Consider the following 21,983-nt stretch of genomic DNA (forward strand, 5'->3'; position numbering starts at 1 on the left):
AGGTTACTGCCAAAGTACAAGGTCAGGTCACCTTGTAGCTTTTTCATGCATTAGGCCTGAGTTATAATTGAAAATACAAGCCTGACCTATTTCTTTTGACAATGCTTGTTCTAGATTGGAATCAGTTCAACTTTAAATTACAAACAAATGGCAAGTGTTAAAGTCCTGTTGGAAATCTGCATATTTTTAGAGTGCATATATTTACAGTTTTTGTCAGTAGTTTGGCATTTAATGTTTGTAGAGAAAAATCAGAATCCATTTATCAGGTATGGCCTAGAGACAGATTAAGTGTCTCGCCAGACTTATGTAACAGAAAAGAACATAAATCCTAAATAAAAAGTGCAAGAATGCATACATACGTACAGGGGCTTTGGGGCAGCACTTTTCATCCATTTGTCTGGTCAGCTTTCATTTACATTTTGCGTCTGTCCACCACAGCAAACAGCACGTAGAAATGTAACTTCCTTTCCGCCGTTTGCTATCTTGAACTTCGAAAGATGGCATTTTTCCTGATCACATGTGCACATCCTCGTAAAGATGCTATTCAGTGCTAGGGCAGGAAGGATAATACTTTACTTCGCCAATTCTATTTTCATTCTTTAGCCCTTTTTTATTTTTCGGTAGTTCTTGTTAGTTTAAACTGTGTGTTTGTGTTCAATTCAATCCCAACTGTACTTTTCTTTGTGCCAGTAAGAATCATATTTTCCTGTGATGTGCTTTAAAGCTAAAGGGGTTTATATTCCTATTCTTCTAAGTACACCTGCCTACTCTGAAGCCGCCGTGCTGTTCTATTAAAATGTGAATTGTGGTTATTTTTTTTCCAATTTACATTTGTTTATTGCAAGCATACTGCTGCTGTGTTTAAGCGGCAAAACACACAAGATGATGAACGGAATTTTGTACATTGGCAAAACATTCACCCCCAGTCACAGATCTGGGTTTAATCCATCGTTATTTTGCTCACCACGCCACCCCAGTTCAGACATGGCTATATGCAAATCAGTCTTGACCCTGTGCTTCATGGGAACAGTCCAGCCCAAACTGCCAGGCCATGTCTTCCCTGGACCGGAATCAAGCATCCTAGGACCGGTTTCGGGGTTTCACCCCTCTTCAGCCAGGATAGCTTGACTCCAGTGGCGTAGTGAGCACGGGACCCACGTCTGGGCATACCCTTCCCACATAGGGCGAGCAGCAAAACACACAAGATGATGAACGGAATGTTGCACATTGGCAAAACATTCACCCCCAGTCACAAATCTGTGTTTAATCCATCGTTATTTTGCTCACCACACGACTCCAGTTCAGACATGGCCATATGCAAATCAGTCTTGACCCTGTGCCTCATGGGAACAGTCCAGCCCAAACTGCCAAGCCATGGCTTCCCTGGACCGGAATCAAGCATCTTAGAACTGGTTTCGGGGTTTCACCCCTCTTCAGCCAGGATAGCTTGACTCTAGTGGCGTAGTGAGCACAGATCCCACGTCTTGGCATACCCTTCCCACATAGGGTGAACAGCAAAACACACAAGATGGTGAACAGAATGTTGCACATTGGCAAAACATTCACCCCCAGTCACAGATCTGGGTTTAATCCATCGTTATTTTGCTCACCACGCCACCCCAGTTCAGACATGGCCATATGCAAATCAGTCTTGACCCTCTGCCTCATGGGAACAGTCCAGCCCGAACTGCTAAGCCATATCTTCCCTGAACCGGAATCAAGCATCCTAGGACTGGTTTCGGGGTTTCACCCCTCTTCAGCCAGGATAGCTTGACTCCAGTGGCATAGTGAGCACGGGACCAACGTCTGGGCATACCTTTCCCACATAGGGCGAACAGCGAAACACACAAGATGATGAACGGAATGTTGCACATTGGTAAAACATTCACCCCCAGTCACAGATCTGGGTTTAATCCATCGTTATTTTGCTCATCACGCCACCCCAGTTCAGACATGGCCATATGCAAATCAGTCTTAACCCTGTGCCTCATGGGAACAGTCCAGCCCGAACTGCCAAGCCATGTCTTCCCTGAACCGGAATCCAGCATCCTAGGACCGGTTTCGGGGTTTCACCCCTCTTCAGCCAGGATAGCTTGACTCCAGTGGCGTAGTGAGCACGGATCCCACGTCTGGGCATACCCTTCCCACATAGGGCGAACAGCAAAACACACAAGATGAAACCCCGAAACCGGTCCTACGATGCTTGGTTCCAGTCCAGGGAGGACCTGGCTTGGCAGTTCGGGCTGGACTGTTCCCATGAGGCACAGGGTCACGACTGATTTGCATATGGCCATGTCTAAACTGGGGTGGCGTAGTGGGCAAAAGAACGATGGATTTAACCCAGATCTCTTGACTGGGGGAGAATGTCTGCATTGTCAGCATTCCGTCCATCATTTGTTTGTTGTAACGCTTTTCGCCCTAAGTGGGATGGGTATTCCCAGACGTGGGACCCGTGCTCACTACGCCACTGGAGTCAAGCTATCCTGGCTGATGACGGCTGATAGCCAGAAACCGGTCCTAGGATGCATGATTCCGGTCCAGGGAAGACATGGCTTGGCAGTTCGGGCTGGACTGTTCCCATGAGGCACAGTGTCAAGACTGATTTGCATATGGCCGGGTTCAAACTGGAATTGCATGGTGAGCAAAAAAATGATAGATTTAGGCCCAGATCTCTGTACTGGCGTGAATGTATGACATTGTTCTGCATTCTGTCCATCAACTGTTGTTTTTGCATGTGTTTAAGCGGCAGCATGTGTTTTTCGTTTTCTATTTTTGTGCCATCTGCTTGCAATACACAATAAAGTAAAAAAAGATCACCATTGCACTAGCTTGCCAAGGCCAGACATTTTGGCTTTTCCAAAGCTTACATTTAAAAACTACTAAATTCTTTTTAATATCAAATAGAAAAATATAAGAATTTTAAATCTCCTTCAGAATCTTGGAACATTCCAAGCAATCTTTCTAAGTATGGTAAAATTATTTTAAAGTTGTAAATATTATTTGTGATCACCAAAATAATAACTTCAACTGCTACAATAAATGATCGTCATTTACTATGAGTGCAATCCCATTACCTCTTCATTGTTCGAATTTTATTAATACATAGCACAAGGCATCTTTGTTTGGTGTTCTAAAATAAGAGCTCCAGTAATTTTTAGAGGTCAGGGCAGCTTCCATGTAGTTTGCAGTCAGAGGCATTTTGGTAGTACCTTATTTAGAGCTCAGCCAGTAGTTAGTTGTAAATACTAATCATCACATTTTTCAGCCACTGGTCGTAGCTTGGTGCAAGGATTTTCGGAAATCCAGGAAGAATAATATTTTGCTTTTGCTTGTTGCTCCTTTTCCATTACCAGTATCGTAGTATTAAGGTTAAATTCTTTTTATTTTATCCAAACAAAAGAAGCAGAACATGAGCACTTATAAACATTTTCACATGGGTTCCCAATTTACGAACCAGTAGTGATAAAAAAAACCAATGCATGTAATCAAGTCTCTAGTTCCAAAAACGGCATGACTTTAAACACAGTAACCCCCTTAGGAGAAGACAAGTGGAAAAAGTGAAAGCCAAGAGGGGCTAACACCGATTCTATGCTGCTTCTTGCCTAGGGAGAATCCTCAATATGCCCCAGTTCATCAGAGGGGAAACCAAGACTACTAAAGGGCGATAGATAAAGATGGAAAGCAGGCAGTATTCAGTTGCATCCCCTCAAAAAAAGCCCTACTGGAGCCTCAGTCGGGCTTCGACTAGAGCTTTACAGGAAATACCGCTCTGGCTGTGAGTTTCTTCAAAAGCTTGCCCCATTTAACGTTCTACAGAGCATTTTTCGTTGCCAGAATGCCATTGTTAGGGTCCAATCAGTCCCATGCCCATTCTGCTGCTTGCAGCAGGTTTCACAGGCAGTCTCTGCCTGCCCAGGACCTGATCCTGATGTCAGTATCACACCCTGAGCCATCATTCTTTCACTCCAAGCCCCCAGAGCTATTAGATCACAAAGGCGGAACCAGACTCCAATTTTTGACCTCTGTCTCAATACCAGTACTATCAGAGGTCGGAGGCCTTATTTGGCGCAAACTCTGATGTGGATCCGGGTATGTAAAACGTCCCCCATGACGTTGATGATCACTAAAAGGCAAACAACCAGCTGCCCCAATCCTACCAAAACTATAATAATGGGCTCTACCTGGATCTACAAAATGTTAGTGGATCATATACATTTCCGGAGACTGAGCTAGACTAGCCACCTTGGCCACCAATGGAAAAAGTGCCTCTTTCGCAGTATTTGTGTGAAGGGCAGCAGTAATGCTTGATTTACTGTTGCCTACTTTTAAAAAGCAAGACAGATGTATTAACTGAGTTCTTTTAATGAGGTCTGACTTCTACTGAGCCATTATTGCTATTCAACACGGCTCTTAACGGACACCCTTATGGTTACTAGATTCAAGCTGTACTCTGACCTTCTGTTCATTTGAACTATTGCCAGCAACAGGCCTGCACCCATTGACTTTGATCAAAGCACTCTACTTGATGCATGTATCACATGGCTTTCAGGTGTAAAGTCACTACTATTATTTTTCTGACTAATCTTACGGAGAGAGATTTAAAAACACACTGATGCTTTCAGAAGGAGGTTGTTCTCTTCAGCTACTTTGACATTAAAATCCTTGAAAGCGGTGTGCCTTCTTGGCAGGTAAACTCATGCTTTATGGGACATGGCCAACCAGATCTTGCCGCCTGTCCCAGAAGTCCTCAGAGCCAAGGCTGCTACAGTGGTACTGGCAAGGATAGTGTAGGTTCTGGGCTTATGCCAGGTTGTAACGTTGGCATCAGTACACATGTTTATGAAACATAATGCCTTGTCAGCCATGTTTGACGTGATGGTCATTTTGAAAACTCGGTCCTGCAAGACTTTCAGGCCTGAATATACTGATCAGACCCTCCATCTTTAGGAGGTTCAGCTATGGATACTCTGTCTAACCACATATTGCTCATTACCCTCCCTACTCCTCATTCTGTGCAGTGGATTCCTGGACAGTATAGTAACGTTCTGGCATGGAGTCCTGCAATTTTTTCATATTGCTCTGCGTTTGAAGGCAAAAGATTAGGAAACTGACAGGTTGTGCTTAAATTCAATTTTGTAATTTCCAGAACAGAGTCATTACAGACCCACTTAGTAATACCAATCGGCTCTCTAGAGCATTGCTGAAAAAATGTTTTGGATCCAGTCTGCCACCTGGGGATATACCTCAGGCGATGAATCTGCGGTTAGAAAGAGTGTCACTGGCAGTAAATAACTTGTTCTTATCTTCTGTTAAATGGTATTACAATTGTTGGTAATATGATGTCATCCATACTGTCTCTCATAGATCTATTCCTATAGGTCAGTTCGTATGATGTCACTGCTAGTGATGTTTGCGGGATGGTTTGTCTTATGATGCCACTTAATGTGGTGTCATTAGCAAACTAGCCAAATTGATAATGCTACCTTCTTTTTTTTTTCTTTTCAAGATTGGAAACCCTGGGGCGTTTGAAATAGCTTTCAGGTGATACTGTAAATAGATGTGAAATATTAAACTCCTACTTTTTTCTCAAAGTTAGAAATGGGAATAGAAACTGAGGTGGCACCAAATACAGAAGGGTAAATCTTTGGTACCAGAGAAAATAGGAAAAAAGTGCAGTTTCTAGTTGGCTTAAAGGAAAAATCTTAAATTAATGAAGAGAGCTTCGTTTTTTTTCTCTTTCTCTCCTGTCGTTTTAATGCCTTTTCTTGGGTGCGTTATTTTTAAAAAACAAGGAAGCTGGGTCTAAACTAGGTCGTCATAAAAGCTTTTTATTAGATAAAGAGCACAGACCACTCCAAAACAAGTCAACATTAAGTTCCATTGTGTATTATCACCAACAGCCTTTATTCCTCTCAAAGCATTTTTCAATTCTCTGCCAACATGTGTTTTGTGGCAGCAGCCTTCTTCAGGAATGGTTCAGTGTCACTATGAGGCTGTGTCTATTATCCAAATCCTCAAATATATGGTAGTTAATTCCTTAAGCGCCCGTTAGTGATAATACACAACGGAACTCAACTTTGATTTTTTTTGAAGTTCTTTATTTTATGATTTGGACCTAATCCACAGAAGTAGTAGTAGTGGCTTTTTGAGCACCCGTCACTTGATGTTATTTGTTGATTAAGACATTTGGAACTGTATTGATACTTAAGTGCGTGAGCCCTTTCTCCCCAGCCACATATCTCGTTTTTGAATATGCTTTTTATTAATTAGAAAAATCCTTATCGTCAACACATCTTTTCAATTTCTTTTTGAGAGTGAGTAGTGGATTTAGGCTCCTATGGGTTATTACAGCCATGCCAAATCGCAGACGCACATTTTTGAGAGTGAGTAGTGGATTTAGGCTCCTATAGTGTATTATTACAGCCATGCCAAATCGCAGACGCACCTTTAATGATTTCTTGGTCGCTTAATGGGACAAAGTTTGACCTCCACTTGAAAGGTTTTTACTAAGCATCTGTCAAGCTTCTTGAAACACTCAGCCAAAATCTTATCAGGGTGAGTGTGTGCAAATCCTTTTTAGGATATTACTAAGAAAGGAGTACTCATCTGTGGTTCTTCCAGAGCCTTATCATAGCTGAGTTGGATGGTACAGAATGCTAAAAAGTCTTTAGACTCCGCTTGCCCTCCAAAAGGTGATACCAGTTGTGTGAACTGAAGGAAAAACCTGCTGAATGAATGAAAGGTAAAGCCCTGTAATAATAGAGACCACCATTGGACTGGTATAGAGAAGCGGTTTTGACTTGATTGTCACACACTGTACTGAATCCCGTTTACCTGAGTGCTAAGTATTAGGTCCCCATGAGAAGTCAAGAGTCGCCTGTGTCCCTTTGTACATCAGACACCAGACTATTGTTAAAGCACTGGGTCGTACCATAAGAAAACCGCCAGTAAAGAGATTCCCATATCAGTCAGCTATTGAAAATTGTCCCTCGAATCCAAAATATTGTCTGAAGTATATTGGAAATCGAAGCCGCATAGGTAGGCAAGTTTTATTTGTATTCATTTATTTTGTTTTTTTGAGCTAAATAGCCATAAAACACCTCCCCATCCTAAGACGGAGAGTCAGGAAAAACAAGCATTGGCAAAGCCATTGTGTCTCGCCTATACAGGAGCTATTGACTTTGGCACGGTTTTTAAACATTTTGTACACCATTGTGGCTGCTGTTCAGCATAGCTAAAAGTTAGTGGAGTGGGTTGGGGTGGAGTGAGGTAGATATGGGGTAGAGTGGAGTGAGGTAGATTGGCGTGGAGTGGGGTAGAGTGGATTCGAATGAAGTGGGGTAGACTGGAGCGGGGGAGCTGGATAGATTAACGTGGTAGATTGTAATGGGATAGATTGCATTGGGATGGTGTGGGTTAGATTGGGGTAGATTAGAGTGGGGTAGATTGAGTGAAGTAGATTGGGGTAGGGTAGATTGGGATATTTTGGGGAAGATAGGAGTGGAGTTGGGGTGATTACGGACGAGTGAGGTAGATTAGAGTGGAGTGGGGTAGAGTGGGTGGATTTTAGAAACGTAGAATGGAATGGAGTGGGGCTAGATTGTTGTATAGGGTAGTTTGGGGTGGGGTAGATTGGACTGGATGGTGGTAGAGTGGATTAGTTATGAGTGGCATGTGGCAGATTAGAGTGGAGTGGGGTAGATTGGTTAGAGTGGAAAAGAGTGTGGTAGATTAAGGTAGAGTGGAGTGGGGTAGATGGGGTTGATTGGAGTAGAGTGGGGTAGATTGGAATGTAGTGGAGTAGATTGGAATGGAGTTGAGATTGGAGTGAGATAGAAAGGGTACGAGGACAGTGGGGTAGAGTGGGGTGAAGTGGGGTAAATTAGGGTGGAGTAGGCTAGATTGGGTGGATTAGAGCAGGGTAGATTGGAGTGGGGTAGATTGGAGTAGAGTGGGGTGGGGTAGATTGTGTTGGATTTGGTAGGATGGGGTAGATTGTAGTGGAATAGGTAGGGGTAGATTAGAGTAGGGTAGGGTGGCAAGGGTAGATTGGGGAGGAGGAGTAGGTTGGAGATGGGTAGATTGGGGTGGAGTGGGGTAGATTGTTGTGGGGGTGGGTTTGGGTGGATTGTTGTGGGGGTGGGTTTGGGTGGAGAGGGTTAGATTGGAGTAGAGTGAAGTAGATCTGAGGAGTGTGGTAGATTGAAAGTGTGGTAGATTGGTGTGGAGTGGGACAGAGTGTGGTAAATTGGAGTGGGGTAGATTGTGGCGAAGTGGGGTAGAGTGGAGTGGGGTAGAATACAGTGGAGAGGAGCTGGATAGATTGCAGTGGCATTTTGAGTGGAATGGGGTAAATTGGAATGGAGTGGGGTAAATTGGACTGGGGTAGATTGGAGAGGTGTAGAGTGGAGTCGGGTAGATTGGAGTGGAGTCAGGTAGATTGGAGTGGTGCCTGGTCAACTGGAGTGAGTGAATTGGATTGGGGTAGATTGGAGAAGAGTGGGGTGGACTGGGTCCTTTGGAGCAGAGTGGGGTATATTGGAGTGGAGTGTGGTTGATTGGGGTGGAGTAGGGTAGATTGTAGTGGAGTGGGGTTGATTAGGTTAGATGGAGTGGAGGAGATTGGAGTGGAGTGTATTGTGGTATATTGAAGTGGAGTGCGGTAGATGGTAGTGGAGTAGATTTGGTGGATTGTAGCGAAGTGGAGTGGGGTAGATTTGAGTGGAATAAGTGGTGTAGAGTGGAGGGGCATAGATTGGAGTGGCATGCTGTGTCTTGGAGTGAGTGGCGAGGAGTCGAGTGGCATGCTGCCTCAGAGAGTGGAGGGGCGTAGAGTGGAGTGGCATGTCGTAGGGTAGAATGGAGTGGCGTGGCTTAGAGTGGAAGGACATAGAGTGGAGTGGCGTAGTGTGGAGTATGCATGGTTTAGTAGTGCGCTGCCATTGCAGACAACACATTTTCAATTGAAGTGAACATTACATTTGCACCGAAATACGGTTTTACTGCACACAAATGATAATGTGTGCAAACGTCATTACCTAGTGTATTAATGTGTTTTTATTGTATTCAAATATTTGTTTTCACCACACTTCAGAATTGCAAAAATATGTGCTTCATTTGTGCTAATAATGATATATTCTGAAACGTCAGCATAGTTCATTTTTGTTGTTGTTTGCTAGAAAAAAACATCCTACACCCACTTCTCTTACATGGGTACTAGGCAGGATTGTCACATAAATTCTCTCATTTTGAAGTCTGAGAAAGGAAAAGTAAAGGCCAAGCTCCCTCATAAGACAGCTTGACATTTGACACATGTCTTTGAATGCACATCAAATGTGACAAGATAAAAGCAAGATTTAAAGGCCTGTTTACAGAAAGTGAGTTTGTGGAAGAATACAGTAAACTAGTATTTGGGTAACAAGAGGGATGAATTCGAGCTGGACAGCCTAAAACAAATAAAGCCAGCAAACAGAAAGCCAGAAAATGTGAGTTGCAAACCACAAAGCCAATGGTCAGCAATGTACATAATATAGTTCGAGGTCAGCTTTGTGGATGTCCACAAGACGTCTTTAGCAACCCAGAAATGTGCGCTGTCTGTTAGGCTACAACCTAAAAAGCAGACAACACGCATAAAGGGGGTGGATCGGCGTGAAACATGATTCCTGCATCCTAGCAATATGTAACACAGGTTCTAGGTAAGGCATGGTTGATGATTTAGTATCTGAGGCCGGGCTCGGGCTTTGGAAGGGGCAATGATGTTGAGGAAGTTTGTTTACTGTCCTCACGACTCTCACTAATTTCCATCATTTAGAAAAAGACTGAACAATAACAAGTCTCTCAAATCTTTCAGCAAGTGGCCCTGTGTATGAAAACAACATTGACAATGCATTCAAATTGTAATAGTCCCCACACATGCTTTACTAATAATACTCTATCGAGGCTCGGATTTGTTTTAGTTACAGATGTAACCTAGAGTTATATAGTATCCTAAGTGTATTAGTTAGATGCAGCTGTTTTGAAAATTGGCGTTCACAAGTTCTTATCTGACCTGTTTCCGTAACAGAGAGCAATGGGGAGTGTGGGGATATGAAAGCAAAACCTGGAGGCCTCAGTTTCCAAGAGCATTCCCACACTGAAGAGGATAAATTGTCTGAGGCGAGGGCTAGTGGATCGGAGAAGCAAGCGGCCAACATGCCTAACTTCCTCCCTTCCGCACAAAGAGAACTTTTCATGAGAATACAGCAAAAACAACAGGAAGTGGAAGAGGGGGCAAAGAGGGCCGACAGCAGCAGGCAAGATCGGGAAAATGAAGAAGGCAAGTTAATTTATGTTGTATAAAGGTGAACTCACATCTTTGAGTGGAACGAATTGGAAAAGTAAGGTTAGTTTCAGATCAACTCTTGGGATTTGTAAAGGAACTAATTTTTAAAGGCTTATGCCCGTTTTTAAAACGGTTTCATATTTGAGCGCTTAAACTATACTCTTATATCATCTTACTCCACCACCTTTTAAAAAAACATCCAGTGGCATTCTATTGAAACATTTAATAAAAACAGAAATCAGATATATTTGAAACAAGTAAATGTAAAAACCATATATGTTTTTAACACACATTTTTATGACTAAAATCACTGTTAATGAAACACAGTACCTGCTAGACATAAAGCCAAAAAAGGGTTTTCTACGTTTGTTTTTATTCACTACGTTTGACTTACACCAATAACAATGTGACGTTATTGTTATTATGGTTATTTACTGTTTGTACTGCTCACAACCTGCCTATTCTATGGCGTCACAGAGCATTTCAGTATTTCGGGCATGACTTTTCAAATATTTGATTTTCGGCCCAGAGCCTGGTTAGGGTTTTTGGATGTGGGTGGTCATTAGGGTGAGTATGTCTGAATATAAAATGGAACAGGCTTCTTTGTGACTCTGTGGGAATTTGGACAGTTGCCATATCTGGATTATTTTGGAAATGTGATTTAGTAGCTACCTGGTTTTGGTAATATGCAGTTTTAATTTATGAAATTTGTTTGGTTCCCTACACATTAGCTGCATAAGACTTGAGTGGATGATTGCTCTGGCACCAATTGCCACTAATATGAGCCAGAATAGAATGCTTTGTGCACCATCCTAAAGGGGAGAGTTGGATTCACTGTGGGAATCTGTAGCCACCATATTTTAAGACTGGAATTTGCACTAGGAAAGAGTAAGAAAACTTCCTCCTACTTAGACCCCAGGGTATAGAAATAAATGGTCCAGAGTTTAGGGGGCTTGTCTTGCTCATTTGAGAAACTGAAAAGGCTCAATTGCTTTCAGCCCTACCATTTGGGTTTTTACTGCCTGGTAGATTAGCAGCCTGTGTAACATTGGAGGCTTGGTTCCTGTTCTACTCAACCAGGTCCAGGATGCACTACACCTACATGGAGATCGATTCAATGATACTCCGCATTTGCTAGGCAAGAGAATCCCTCTCGTAAGTGCCGTAAACTAGGAGGACCATAAGAGCTACCCTTCACTGGGTTTCTTGCGGTACTGTTATTTCCTTGCAGCCTGTCCCTCTCTTGTCTTTTTGACCATAGTGTTGTGGGCTCTCCCACAACTTACCTCCCTGCTGTCAGCTGGCCACGAAGGTTGTATCATTTCACATTCATTGTCCAACATCAGGCTGTCTGACTGGAGCACCTGCTAGTACTTATCTTTTCATCCAAGGAATTCCACCATGAATTGTCTGTGCTGATACAAGCCTTCCGAATACATGCAATACTGAAAGATACATTTACGAAACGTTTTGCACTGCTCTGACCGGACAGAGCACATAAACCACATTGATGAATCCAAACATGCAAGTTTGCTCCTGATCCGTAGCTTATAAAGCTTGTTGATGGTAGGTTGCCACTGAATAAAAGAAGGCGTTGACCTCAAATTAGGTGAAACATTTTTAATTGTGAAACAATATATTGCCACTGAACTCTTGAGAGTAATAGCGCACAAATGTAATTATTTTAATAAAGACAAACCTTGACCTACTGAATGTGAGTTTCTAAACCTCTAGCACCCTGCAAGTCTTCACTGCTAGTCCTAGTAGCCAGAGAGTCAAAACCCAAAGAGATTGTATTTCGTAATTGAGCTAGTTCATCATTCCTGGGGCTTCGGCGAATATCAGCATGACTTGTTACAATGATTACCCAAGTCCCTACACATTAGAGAATGTATCTGACATCCACAAATTTGTGCGTGATATGGTCAAGGTCCTTAATCAGATTCCAGCATGTCTTAATATATGAACTCTCCCCAGACTGCTTACACCTTAAAGACAGAACTTTCCCAAGACTGCATTGATGTCATCAACAAATCCATTATACCCTTCACCAGAAAGATGAGGGCACACGATTGAAAAATATTTCCCGTTTGTTTCTCATTGAATTCCTTCTCTTGTTGAATTAAATATTGTAAAATATTAACCTTTGGCCAGTTGTGCTCAACTGACAGAGATAATGTATTTAGTATTTCAACTTATAAAAAGAAGTCTAGTGAGCGGACTCTTGATTTCGTAGATGTTACACAAATTGCGTTTCAGTATTTGTTTCTTCTACTGGTAAGACCTAAACCTACTCAGTTTCTTTTTTCTTTTCCTTCTTTTCTCTTACTTTCCTCTTACTTTCCTTCCTTCTCTCTTTCTTGCCTTCCTTCTCTCTTTCTTGCCTTCATGTTTCTTCCTTCCTTACTTTTTTCCTTGCCTCCCTCTTTTTCCTTGCCTCCCTCTTTTTGTCTTCATCTTTCTTGCCTCCCTCTTTATTTTCTTTATTTCCCATGAGGGTAAAGGTTGGCTGATTGCTGTTTTTATGTCCGTGTTAGCCAAGATCTTTTGATTTTACTAAAATTATGTGTATAACATAGTTGCCTATAAGGGTTTTCAGCCATACTTCATCCATTAATATGTGGTTTGGTCTTTCACCCTCCAGCATTCATCAATGGGCAAAGTGTCAGCCCACTTCAGCCATTGGCTGATTTCACTATGAGTTATGACTGCCTGCCCTTTGACAACTCACAAAGTAATTCCCTCCAGTGCCGGGAAGTTCTATGCCAATGTGGGCTTTTCGGAGCTCAAAGCAACATTTTCGCTTTTAGAAAATGTTTTTGTTTGCATTAAAGAGGGTCTTGCAGCTTCCCAAACAATAAACCATGACAGAATAGAAGAAGAATTGCAAAAAGTCTGATGGCCAACTCCAGACCTGTTTCCTTTTCCAATGCTTGATTCACTTTTGGTGTCTACACGCAGTAGATTCAATGTGCTGTAACACATCAAGGAAGCAACATTATTGATATATTTGCTTTTAATTTTACAGGAAAAGTAAATATAATAATCAATCTAAAGTTTTTTTTTAAATACGATTTCTAATCATTTTGTTTGTTGCATCATTTATTAATCTTTGCCAAATACCTTCTTCTTTCTGTTCTATACCAGGCGTGCCCACTAAACGCTGAAATGCCTTCAGATACTGCTTAGTGAACACCTACTGGACAGCTAATACTTCACCACACTACCCATAAATTCCCTTTCAGTTTGGTTAGCAGGTAGCTGACCTCTCCGAGGCAGCTGTCCAACACGCAAATCCTTGAAATACTGCAACAAATGGAGAGGCATACATTTAAAAAAAATCTTTGGCCCTGAGAAAATAAAAAACATTTGTTTTGTCCACTCTGACCATTAGTCCGCCAGAGTGTTGTAGCACGTCCAGTGATGAAGCATGACACTGTCTTCTGTGTGAGGGCAATTTTTATACCATAGTGGGCTTCTCATGTTGAAATGAGGCTGTTCAGAGTTTCCTCTTCTTTTTCTTTGGTGTGAGTTATATGTGTTTCTAGGGAGAAAAAAGGAAGGGTAGCACCTCTCGCTCCTCTGTTAGTGTGCATACAAAAAGAGAGGCAACATCCCACAATCAGTTTGACATAATTCCAGAATCGAAGCTTCAGACGTCTTGCGAAGATGCTATTAAAATGTTGGCTCCTTGGCTGTATTTTATGAAGAGAATTGGAAAAATAATAAAGAATTGAATTTTAATCACATCTTCTCAATTTGTCTGAAGCTTTAACTTTGGACTTAATGAATTATTTGTGAAACCTTAAACTGCTTGTGGGACGTTGCCTCTCTATTTTTTGCAGTATTTCTTAGATACCGTTTGCCTGCGATTAGTGCAAGTTTTGGAACAGAAGGGTCCTTTTGTCACAAAATTTTGTAAACAATTTCAAAGCATTCACTTTCTAAGTGGTTTGCGTTGTGCTATGTGTTTATTGTAATTCGGTTCCCTCATAGACACTTCCAAGTCACACTTGAAAAGAGGCATGCCTGCCAGACATGCTATTGTCTAGCATCCCTTACGTAAAACAATGTAAATACTGCACAACCATCATTCAGAAGTGGTCATGAAAGGGTCTGTAAAAACTCCCATTTGTAAAATAAATAATGTTGGAAATGTTGGTAAATGTTTATGTACATGTGCAGACTGTTCTATAAAGTCCACCAGTTAGCAACCCCATTATCTGTAAAAATTGAAGTTAAATCATAGACTATGGAATACATACGTTTTCTTGTTTATCGTGTTTTTGATATCACATTACAGCGTAGGGTGATTATTTTCAAAATGTTAAAACGATGTCAACTAAAATGTGGTTATACTGTTTTAAATAGTCAATGGAAGGGGAAAATAGAGTATGGTTTTGATTTCTCTAAATAATTTCAATATCTTTTAAACATTCTTTTCTATAGGTGACACTGGAAACTGGTATTCAAGTGACGAAGATGAAGGCGGGAATAGCGTTTCTTCAATATTAAAAACCCTGAGACAACAATCAAACCGTCCTCCGACACAGTCTTCCCTGGTAGAAGCAAACAATGTATCTGGCCAGAGTTCGAGTGATCCTCGACTGCAGAAAGTTCAGCAAGCAGCGAGTCGACCGACTGATCCCCGCCTCTCCAGAGATCCCCGTCTTGCTCGAAATTCTGAAACTTCTACAGTGGCCAGTGTGGGGGAATCCGGTCCCAGTGACCCAAGACTAGCTCGCCACATTCCCTCATCAAAGCAGGAAACACCCCAGTCCGTTACTACAACCAGTCAGAAGCCTGCTTTGGGGGCTGAAGAGGAAGAAGGAGAAAGAGCATTAAGGGACATTGCTGTCAATATTCCCTTAGACTTACTGCCGGGCCAAGTTTTAAGAGATCCCAGGTCTCAACTGCAGCAGTTTAGCCACATTAAAAAGGACATAGTCTTAAACAAGCCCAGTTTTGCCCGAACAGTTCTTTGGAATCCAGAGGATCTTATACCACTGCCTATTCCGAAACAGGAATTTGTCCCAATCCCTTCTGCTCTTCAACCTTTGCCTGCCCTTGATCCCCGTCTTAATCGGCCAGCTAACACAGGCCCTTCTGACCCTAGACAGCGGAGCGGGCTGCAGCCCGAATCGAACACTTCTGCTACAAACAGCAGCATCCCAGACTTTGAATTGTTGACAAGAATATTAAAGACTGTAAATGCAGCTTCAAGTACACCACCACCACCACCTCCGAGTGAGAAACCAAGTGATCCTCGGATGCGAAAGGGACTTACTGATCCCAGGTTACAAAAAGCTGCTGAAATTCCAACACCCAGGGTTGTAAAGCCTGCTGAACCCACCCCACCTCCTATCCCAACGCCAGCCCTTTTACTTGTTCCGCCGAGTGACATTGTACCTACTATTGCTCCTTATGATCCAAGGATACTGACCGCTGGTGGACTCACTAAAGGAAACAGCCAGAGCAGTGTGTTAAGTGGCATTAGTTTGTATGATCCAAGGGCCCAGAGTGCGGACAACAAAAGCACTGAGTCTTCCAGTGAATCAAGTACTCAATCAAAGGGGCTAGACAATAACAAAAGTACGAATAAACAAAAAGAGCCACTTTTTACACGTAAGTCAGCGCTGGAGCCCCCTGAAGCTGACAAACCCACTTCCGAACCTCCAACGGACCGATACAACAGTTATAACAGACCCCGTCCAAAAACTGCAGCACTGCCGCAGGAGGCCAGCCAGCCAGGAGTTCATAACCTCCCGGTATCCTCACTGTATGGATCCGTTAAGCAGACCACGAAGCCTGGGCCAGGAAGCCCATATGCTGGGAATAGCCCTGCCCAGGAGGGTGGTGAACTGGATGCTGGCTCTTTGAAAGATGTTTTTAAAGGCTTTGACCCCACAGCTTCCCCTTTTTGCCAGTAGTGTACTGGCGAACATTCATTGTGTATTGTATTTAATAGCAGCACAAAGCTTTAGTAATCCGTTTTTTTTTTTATTCATTAATGCTCATGTTATCTAACCGCCATATCTTCCTTGTACATAAAACCACAGTTCCATGTCAGTGCTGTAAAGGTATAATTTCACAATCGGTTTTTAACAAATAATCAAAGCAGCCTTGTGTAGTGTAACCTGTTTTTTTTTTCTACCCAGTCATTTGTTTTAGAACTTTTCTGTGGAAAAGTGTAACGGAAATCAATCCTAGAAAACACAATATTCGTGAATGTGAGTTTGCAACTGTGCTTTTTTGATTTTTCCGTTGTTTTTTTATGGTTCATGTTGTTTTTGTTAAAGGGATTATCTCTTTAACTGCTACTTCTTTCAACACTATTCTCAGGACAAGGTCAAAAGTGATTTATTGAATGGCATGGAAGTCTGATCCCGTGTATATGCATATAATGCTGCCAGAAAAGCTGAATGGTAGAGTGTCTTCATATTTATATAAGATAAAGTATTTGTATTGGTTGTTTTAAATAAAAAATAAAAAATTACCTTTAAGGCCAGGACCAGAAGCGCATGAAAAATGCAAACACAACGTAGTATTTTGCAATCATGCAGTTTTTCTTTTTTTATGTTTTAATTTTGAGGAGTTTGTTTTCCTTTTACTGAGGAGCTCTGGACAAGGCTTTAATTTGTGTAACCATTTCCACGTCAAATCCTAGACAGTATTTGCCTCCTTAACCAGAATGTAGTATACCAAAAAGTATTTTAGATGACAATCCATATTCCCAATCTTCTATCTTTCCGCATACGTATTGGGCAGTTCGATATTTTGTACACACAAATAAGTCCTTTCCAAGTCGTTTAGTAAGATGCTTCCATAGTTGTACCTAAGCCCACATACCCTTTAAAAAATAAGTAAGTGTTCAGTTTTCCATGGAAAAAATGTGGTGAAAATATTCTTGTGGTCTCCATGTGCATACTTAATCGGTTATATTGTGCCCCCTCTTGTACTACTGTATACACAAAATCAAAATGGTTTTAAATATTCATTTTAGGTAGTGTCTAAATAAATCATAAGATCGATTACACCGGTTAGCTGTACTCATGGTGTTTGGTTTGTAAAGGGACAAAAACTGTTTCATCTTTTTGTCAAAGGTGAAAAATAACAAAAGAAATTGTAACCTGGATTATTATGGATAAACGTGTTCTCTATTCGCACTATGGGATATAACTGATGGGATTTTGCTTTGACTGTGGGATTTCATCTGCCCAGAATGGTTAAGTGTGCACTTTCCCTTTGTCTTGGGTATTTCATCTTAACTTGGTTCTCGTATATATTTACTCAGTAGTTCTGATCCCCCTTCTTCATAAATTCTTATCAGTTTAAAAATGCTTCTGCAAAAGGTATTATTTTTTTAAAAAGTTAAGCGTGATCATCCTTTTCTTGGCACCAGCCTGCTTCCAAGGCAGACCCCACGAGTCACCCTCTCTAATTTTTGTCTTATCTCCTATAGGCAATACTCGTAGAATGTCTGTTAATAATCCTGCACCAATTTTTGCATTAACTTGTGTTTGTACTGGCATCCTTGGAGTGGTTTTAATCCAAGCTTTTTGCCTTCAGACCTCTTGTTTTGCTGACTGCGTTTTCGCTGGCCTTAGGACTCTGCAAACTTTACCACTGCTAACCAGTGCTAAATTGCTTGTCCTTAAAACATGATATGATTCGCTTATGCCTAAATGCCATATTTAATTTACTCATAAGTCCCTGATAAAGTGGTACTACCTGTTCTCTACGGCCAGTAGATTAAATGCTACTAATGGGACTGCAGCACTGATTGTGCCACCCAATTAAGTAGAACTTTAAACATGTCTCAGGCCTGGCAAAATAAACCAATTGCCCGGCCCAAACATTCCTTCTTAATACATATACATCGTCCCTAGAGTAGGCCCTAAACAACCCGGAGGGCAGGGTGCAGTGTATTTAAAAAGTTGAACATGTACTTTTAGGTTATACATGTCTTGATAGGGAAACACCTCCTAAATTCGTTTATCACTACTGTAAGGTCTTCCTCTCCCATAGGATAAAATTGGAGTTACATTATTATGTTTTATAAGTGAAATTTCCAAATGGGAGCAGGTGCTCAGTTCATGTTTGGTATCTTTGGAATTTATGGTGAAGTCGTATTAGAAGTTACAATTTTGAAAATGCCAATTTTAGAAAGTTAAAACATGCAAAAACACCAATACTGACATTCATTGACAACACAATTACTTTTCAGTTGTGGTCACAAAGCTTATTTAACGTGATAACGTTTTATTCTATTTTTTTCAATCTATTTTTTCAAACTTTATCAAAAACCTATTGTAAATATTTCAACATAATATGTCATACACATTGGAACAGGAAAACTAAGATGTGCCGACTAACAGCGAGCTTATGTCGTACACAACAAGCCGTAATGTAAACAAAAAAGAAATATTTCATGAACAGACATTTTCACCACAGACACCTATAAATTAGTGATAGAAAATTGTGTCCCAATCCATAATTTTACAAACAATGGCCTGACAACAATAAGTGACGTTCCATCCCCTGGTTACAGTTTACTGAAGAAGTTTTTGATTTATGTGATGATCAATTGCTGGCTCCTCTTGTTTGTAAAATTATGGCCTGGGACACACTTTTCTTCCACTCATTTATAGGTGTTTGTGGTGAAAATTTCTGTTAATGAAATATTTCATTTTTTGTTTCCATTATTGTTTGTTGTGTTCCAATTTGTATGACATAATATGCTGAAAAATGTACAGCAGTATTTTGATAAAGGTTTGAAAAAACAGATTGAAAAGATAGAATAAAACGTGAACCCCTGAATTACGTTTCGTTACCATGATTGAAAAGTAATTGTATTGTCAATTAATGTCAATATTGGTGTTTTTCCATGTTTTACTTTTGACAGTGGCCTAGCCTTACTGACAATGAAAAGGCCCTCCTATTTTTGTATACCACTTTTAAAAAGTTGGCATTTTTCTGCCTTAGCCATTTGGTACCTGCAGCCTGTCTCTGGGTAATCTGACTGGATGTAGTTGAGAGTTGGGGTTTTGTGTATTCCTCCTAGACAGCAACACACAATGGGGAGCTGTGGTGAGCCTGGGTGGGCCATTAGTGGCAAGATGAGAGGGAGGAGCTGGATCCAGCCCCACTTATACTTGAATAGGGTGTGTCCTGCTTCCACACAAAGGGCTGCATACCCCCTGTAGTTAGTCTGGAACCAGGCAGGCAGGGCACCTGTACACTTCAAAGGCCTGCCTCTAGAAGGTTTCTCCAAACGAACAACTGGGTATAAATACTGGACCTCAAACACCAACTCTTCGGTACACTTCAGGACCTGCAAATACTCTGCCCAGAAGGACTGCTGTGCTGGTGAAAGGACTGCCGTTCTGCTTGACTGCTGCTCTAAAGTACTGCTGCCCTCTTGCCTGGGTGAGAAGGACTGGACCTGCATCTCTTGAACTCAGAGCAACTTCAAGGCTAGTTGGCTGGCCTCGTGAATTGAAGCCTCAGAGACACAACAGGCTTCCACAACCTTGCACCTTGACTCTGCCATATGTGAGTCTACTCTGCCAATTGGTGCCACCCCAGTTCTGGACCCTTGGAAGTGGGCTAAAGGTGCTCTACCAGTCTCTGTGGACCCAATGGAACTAACACAGCTCCTCTGCTGCGCAGGATGACTCAGCAGAATGAAGCATCTCCGCTGCTGCATGTATTGGACCCATTGCAAAGACCCGCATTGTCTATGCAGATCCTCGCAACCCTCACCGACAGCAACCTTAATGATGGTGCCGGACTCTGCATCCCAGCCTCATAGCTCCTCTGAAGCAATGCATTGCCCCGACTGCGTGTCACATCCTTGACACTTGACCTTGCATCGCAAGCCCTGTTGATGGGATCCCCAATAAGGATTCAGGCCCTCATAGCGCTCCCTCGCCGCATCTCAGATCTGACGCACTGCTTCAGCTGTCCGACGCAGCTTCGATGTGGACCCTCTCAATGCTCCGCAAACTAGGCTTTAAGGTGCTCTGTTCTGTGTTACGGTTCCTACTAAGAGTGTGTGTTTGGGCAACGTAAGTGTAAAAACTATGGGGGTCTGAGTCCACTCATACCATCCGAATATATTGACATAGTTCCTGGCTAGCTCACAGTGTGCCATCTGGTCCGTTAAACGTTACAAAGGTACCGGATGGTGTCTGCAACCTCCGAACATGACAACCCTGATTCCCCCAAGAAAATTGTGGAAACAGATCTACCCTTTCATTGTTTACTCAGGCATGCCCAAAGGGAGACCCAAGGAATTTCCAAATTGGCACATCGTGCAGTCATTGAAGCAATTGGATTCTTGTGTAAAATATGTGGGCTTCAATTATGATAAGAATAAAGCAGAGCATGTTAACCAGCATTACAAGAAGAAAAAAAGATAACCAATTCAACCATTGTGCATTTACAATGATTATATGAATACATATAATTGTACTCCTACCTAGCACTGCCTAGCCTAAAGAGTATAGGTTAGATACTATTCTGCCAGATACCTCAGAGTGGTCTAACTTCTCACCTACTTGCATGGGCCATGCGGTAATAGACCAAGCCATTGTCCCTCTCGGGATAGTGATGGGATTCAGCTGGGCTAGAATTCAGGCACCAGCTGCGACAATCCATCAAAATGCTCCTCTCTCTAAACAAAGGCTTTGGGTGATATATATAATGTAAATGAACCCATTCGTACTGTGCCTGAGTTCGGTCCAGGTGTCATGTTGATTATACCGATCCAGAGCTGTCGCCGAACAGACGACAACAGACAAGGCCAATTTGCGCAGTGTACCCATGGACAGAATGTTTTAAGGTATGATAATGTGCCTACGAGGAAATGTAATTGTAAGCAAACATCTTCTCAGTATACTATCTCATACGGGCACACAAGCAAATTTGTTAAAAGTCACCGTTTATAAAGATTTCCACTTTAAATGACAACAAACTTATAAAATGGAAGTGTTTTTGCACATGGCCTACTAATCTCACAACACCCACTCCTTGTCTGTAAGGTGACAATATACTAAAATCTAAATTTTAATTCACTTTACTTTCAAAGCATAATGAAAGGTGCATTAAAAGCCTATTTAAAAATATGCAAATAATATCTGCATAAAAAAATTATTTTGTATTAAGAGGTTGTCGAATTAAAAAGTTCTTGAAACTGCTTGAATGTTTAAATGTTCATTGGAAACAATGCTTTTCCCAGCTTTAGCAAACAATGTTACGATTGGCAGCCAAGTCACAAGTTCCAAAGAAGAAAAATGGTCGTATTCAAATCAATCAGCAGAGCAGCCAGTAGTGCAACCGCTGACAGTGAGTCAGGATCCGAAAATCCAGGAGCCGAGGCATCCAAAGAACACTCATAATATGCATTTTGGGGTAACTGCCCAGGACATCTTTCGACATGGATTCTTCATGGACCATTTCTCCATAGACTGGACCAATTGCATTCCAAGGCATATCCAAGGCACTCTCAAAAGTGTACAGCAAACAGAAGAACACAGGCTGTACGTAATGTAACCATGCAGGTCGAAAGGCCAAAAACCAGTTGTTTTGTTCCTGTAGTAAAGGCGCGCCAAAATACTGCATAATGCGTTCATGACACAGTAGCACATGTGGTAGATCT

At 41.8% G+C, this 21,983-nt stretch overlaps 1 protein-coding gene across 3 annotated transcripts in view; it reads left to right on the forward strand.

The window, feature by feature from the left end:
- The window catches only part of ZC3H4 (zinc finger CCCH-type containing 4), a 184,215-nt gene extending 166,853 nt beyond the window's left edge, over positions 1–17,362 (forward strand). For 2 of the 3 annotated variants that reach the window (XM_085625634.1, XM_085625632.1), the window contains 2 exons: positions 10,064–10,315; positions 14,771–17,362. In XM_085625634.1, coding sequence (XP_085481760.1) covers positions 10,064–10,315; positions 14,771–16,251 — 1,733 coding nt within the window. In that variant the 3' untranslated portion in view covers positions 16,252–17,362. The remainder of the gene's footprint in view (positions 1–10,063; positions 10,316–14,770) is intronic. The other variant, XM_085625633.1, reaches the window with a different exon arrangement.
- Positions 17,363–21,983: the final 4,621 nt, after the last annotated feature.

The sequence above is a fragment of the Triturus cristatus genome, chromosome 9 (genome assembly GCF_964204655.1).
Source record: "Triturus cristatus chromosome 9, aTriCri1.1, whole genome shotgun sequence".
Taxonomy (NCBI): Eukaryota; Metazoa; Chordata; class Amphibia; order Caudata; family Salamandridae; genus Triturus; species Triturus cristatus.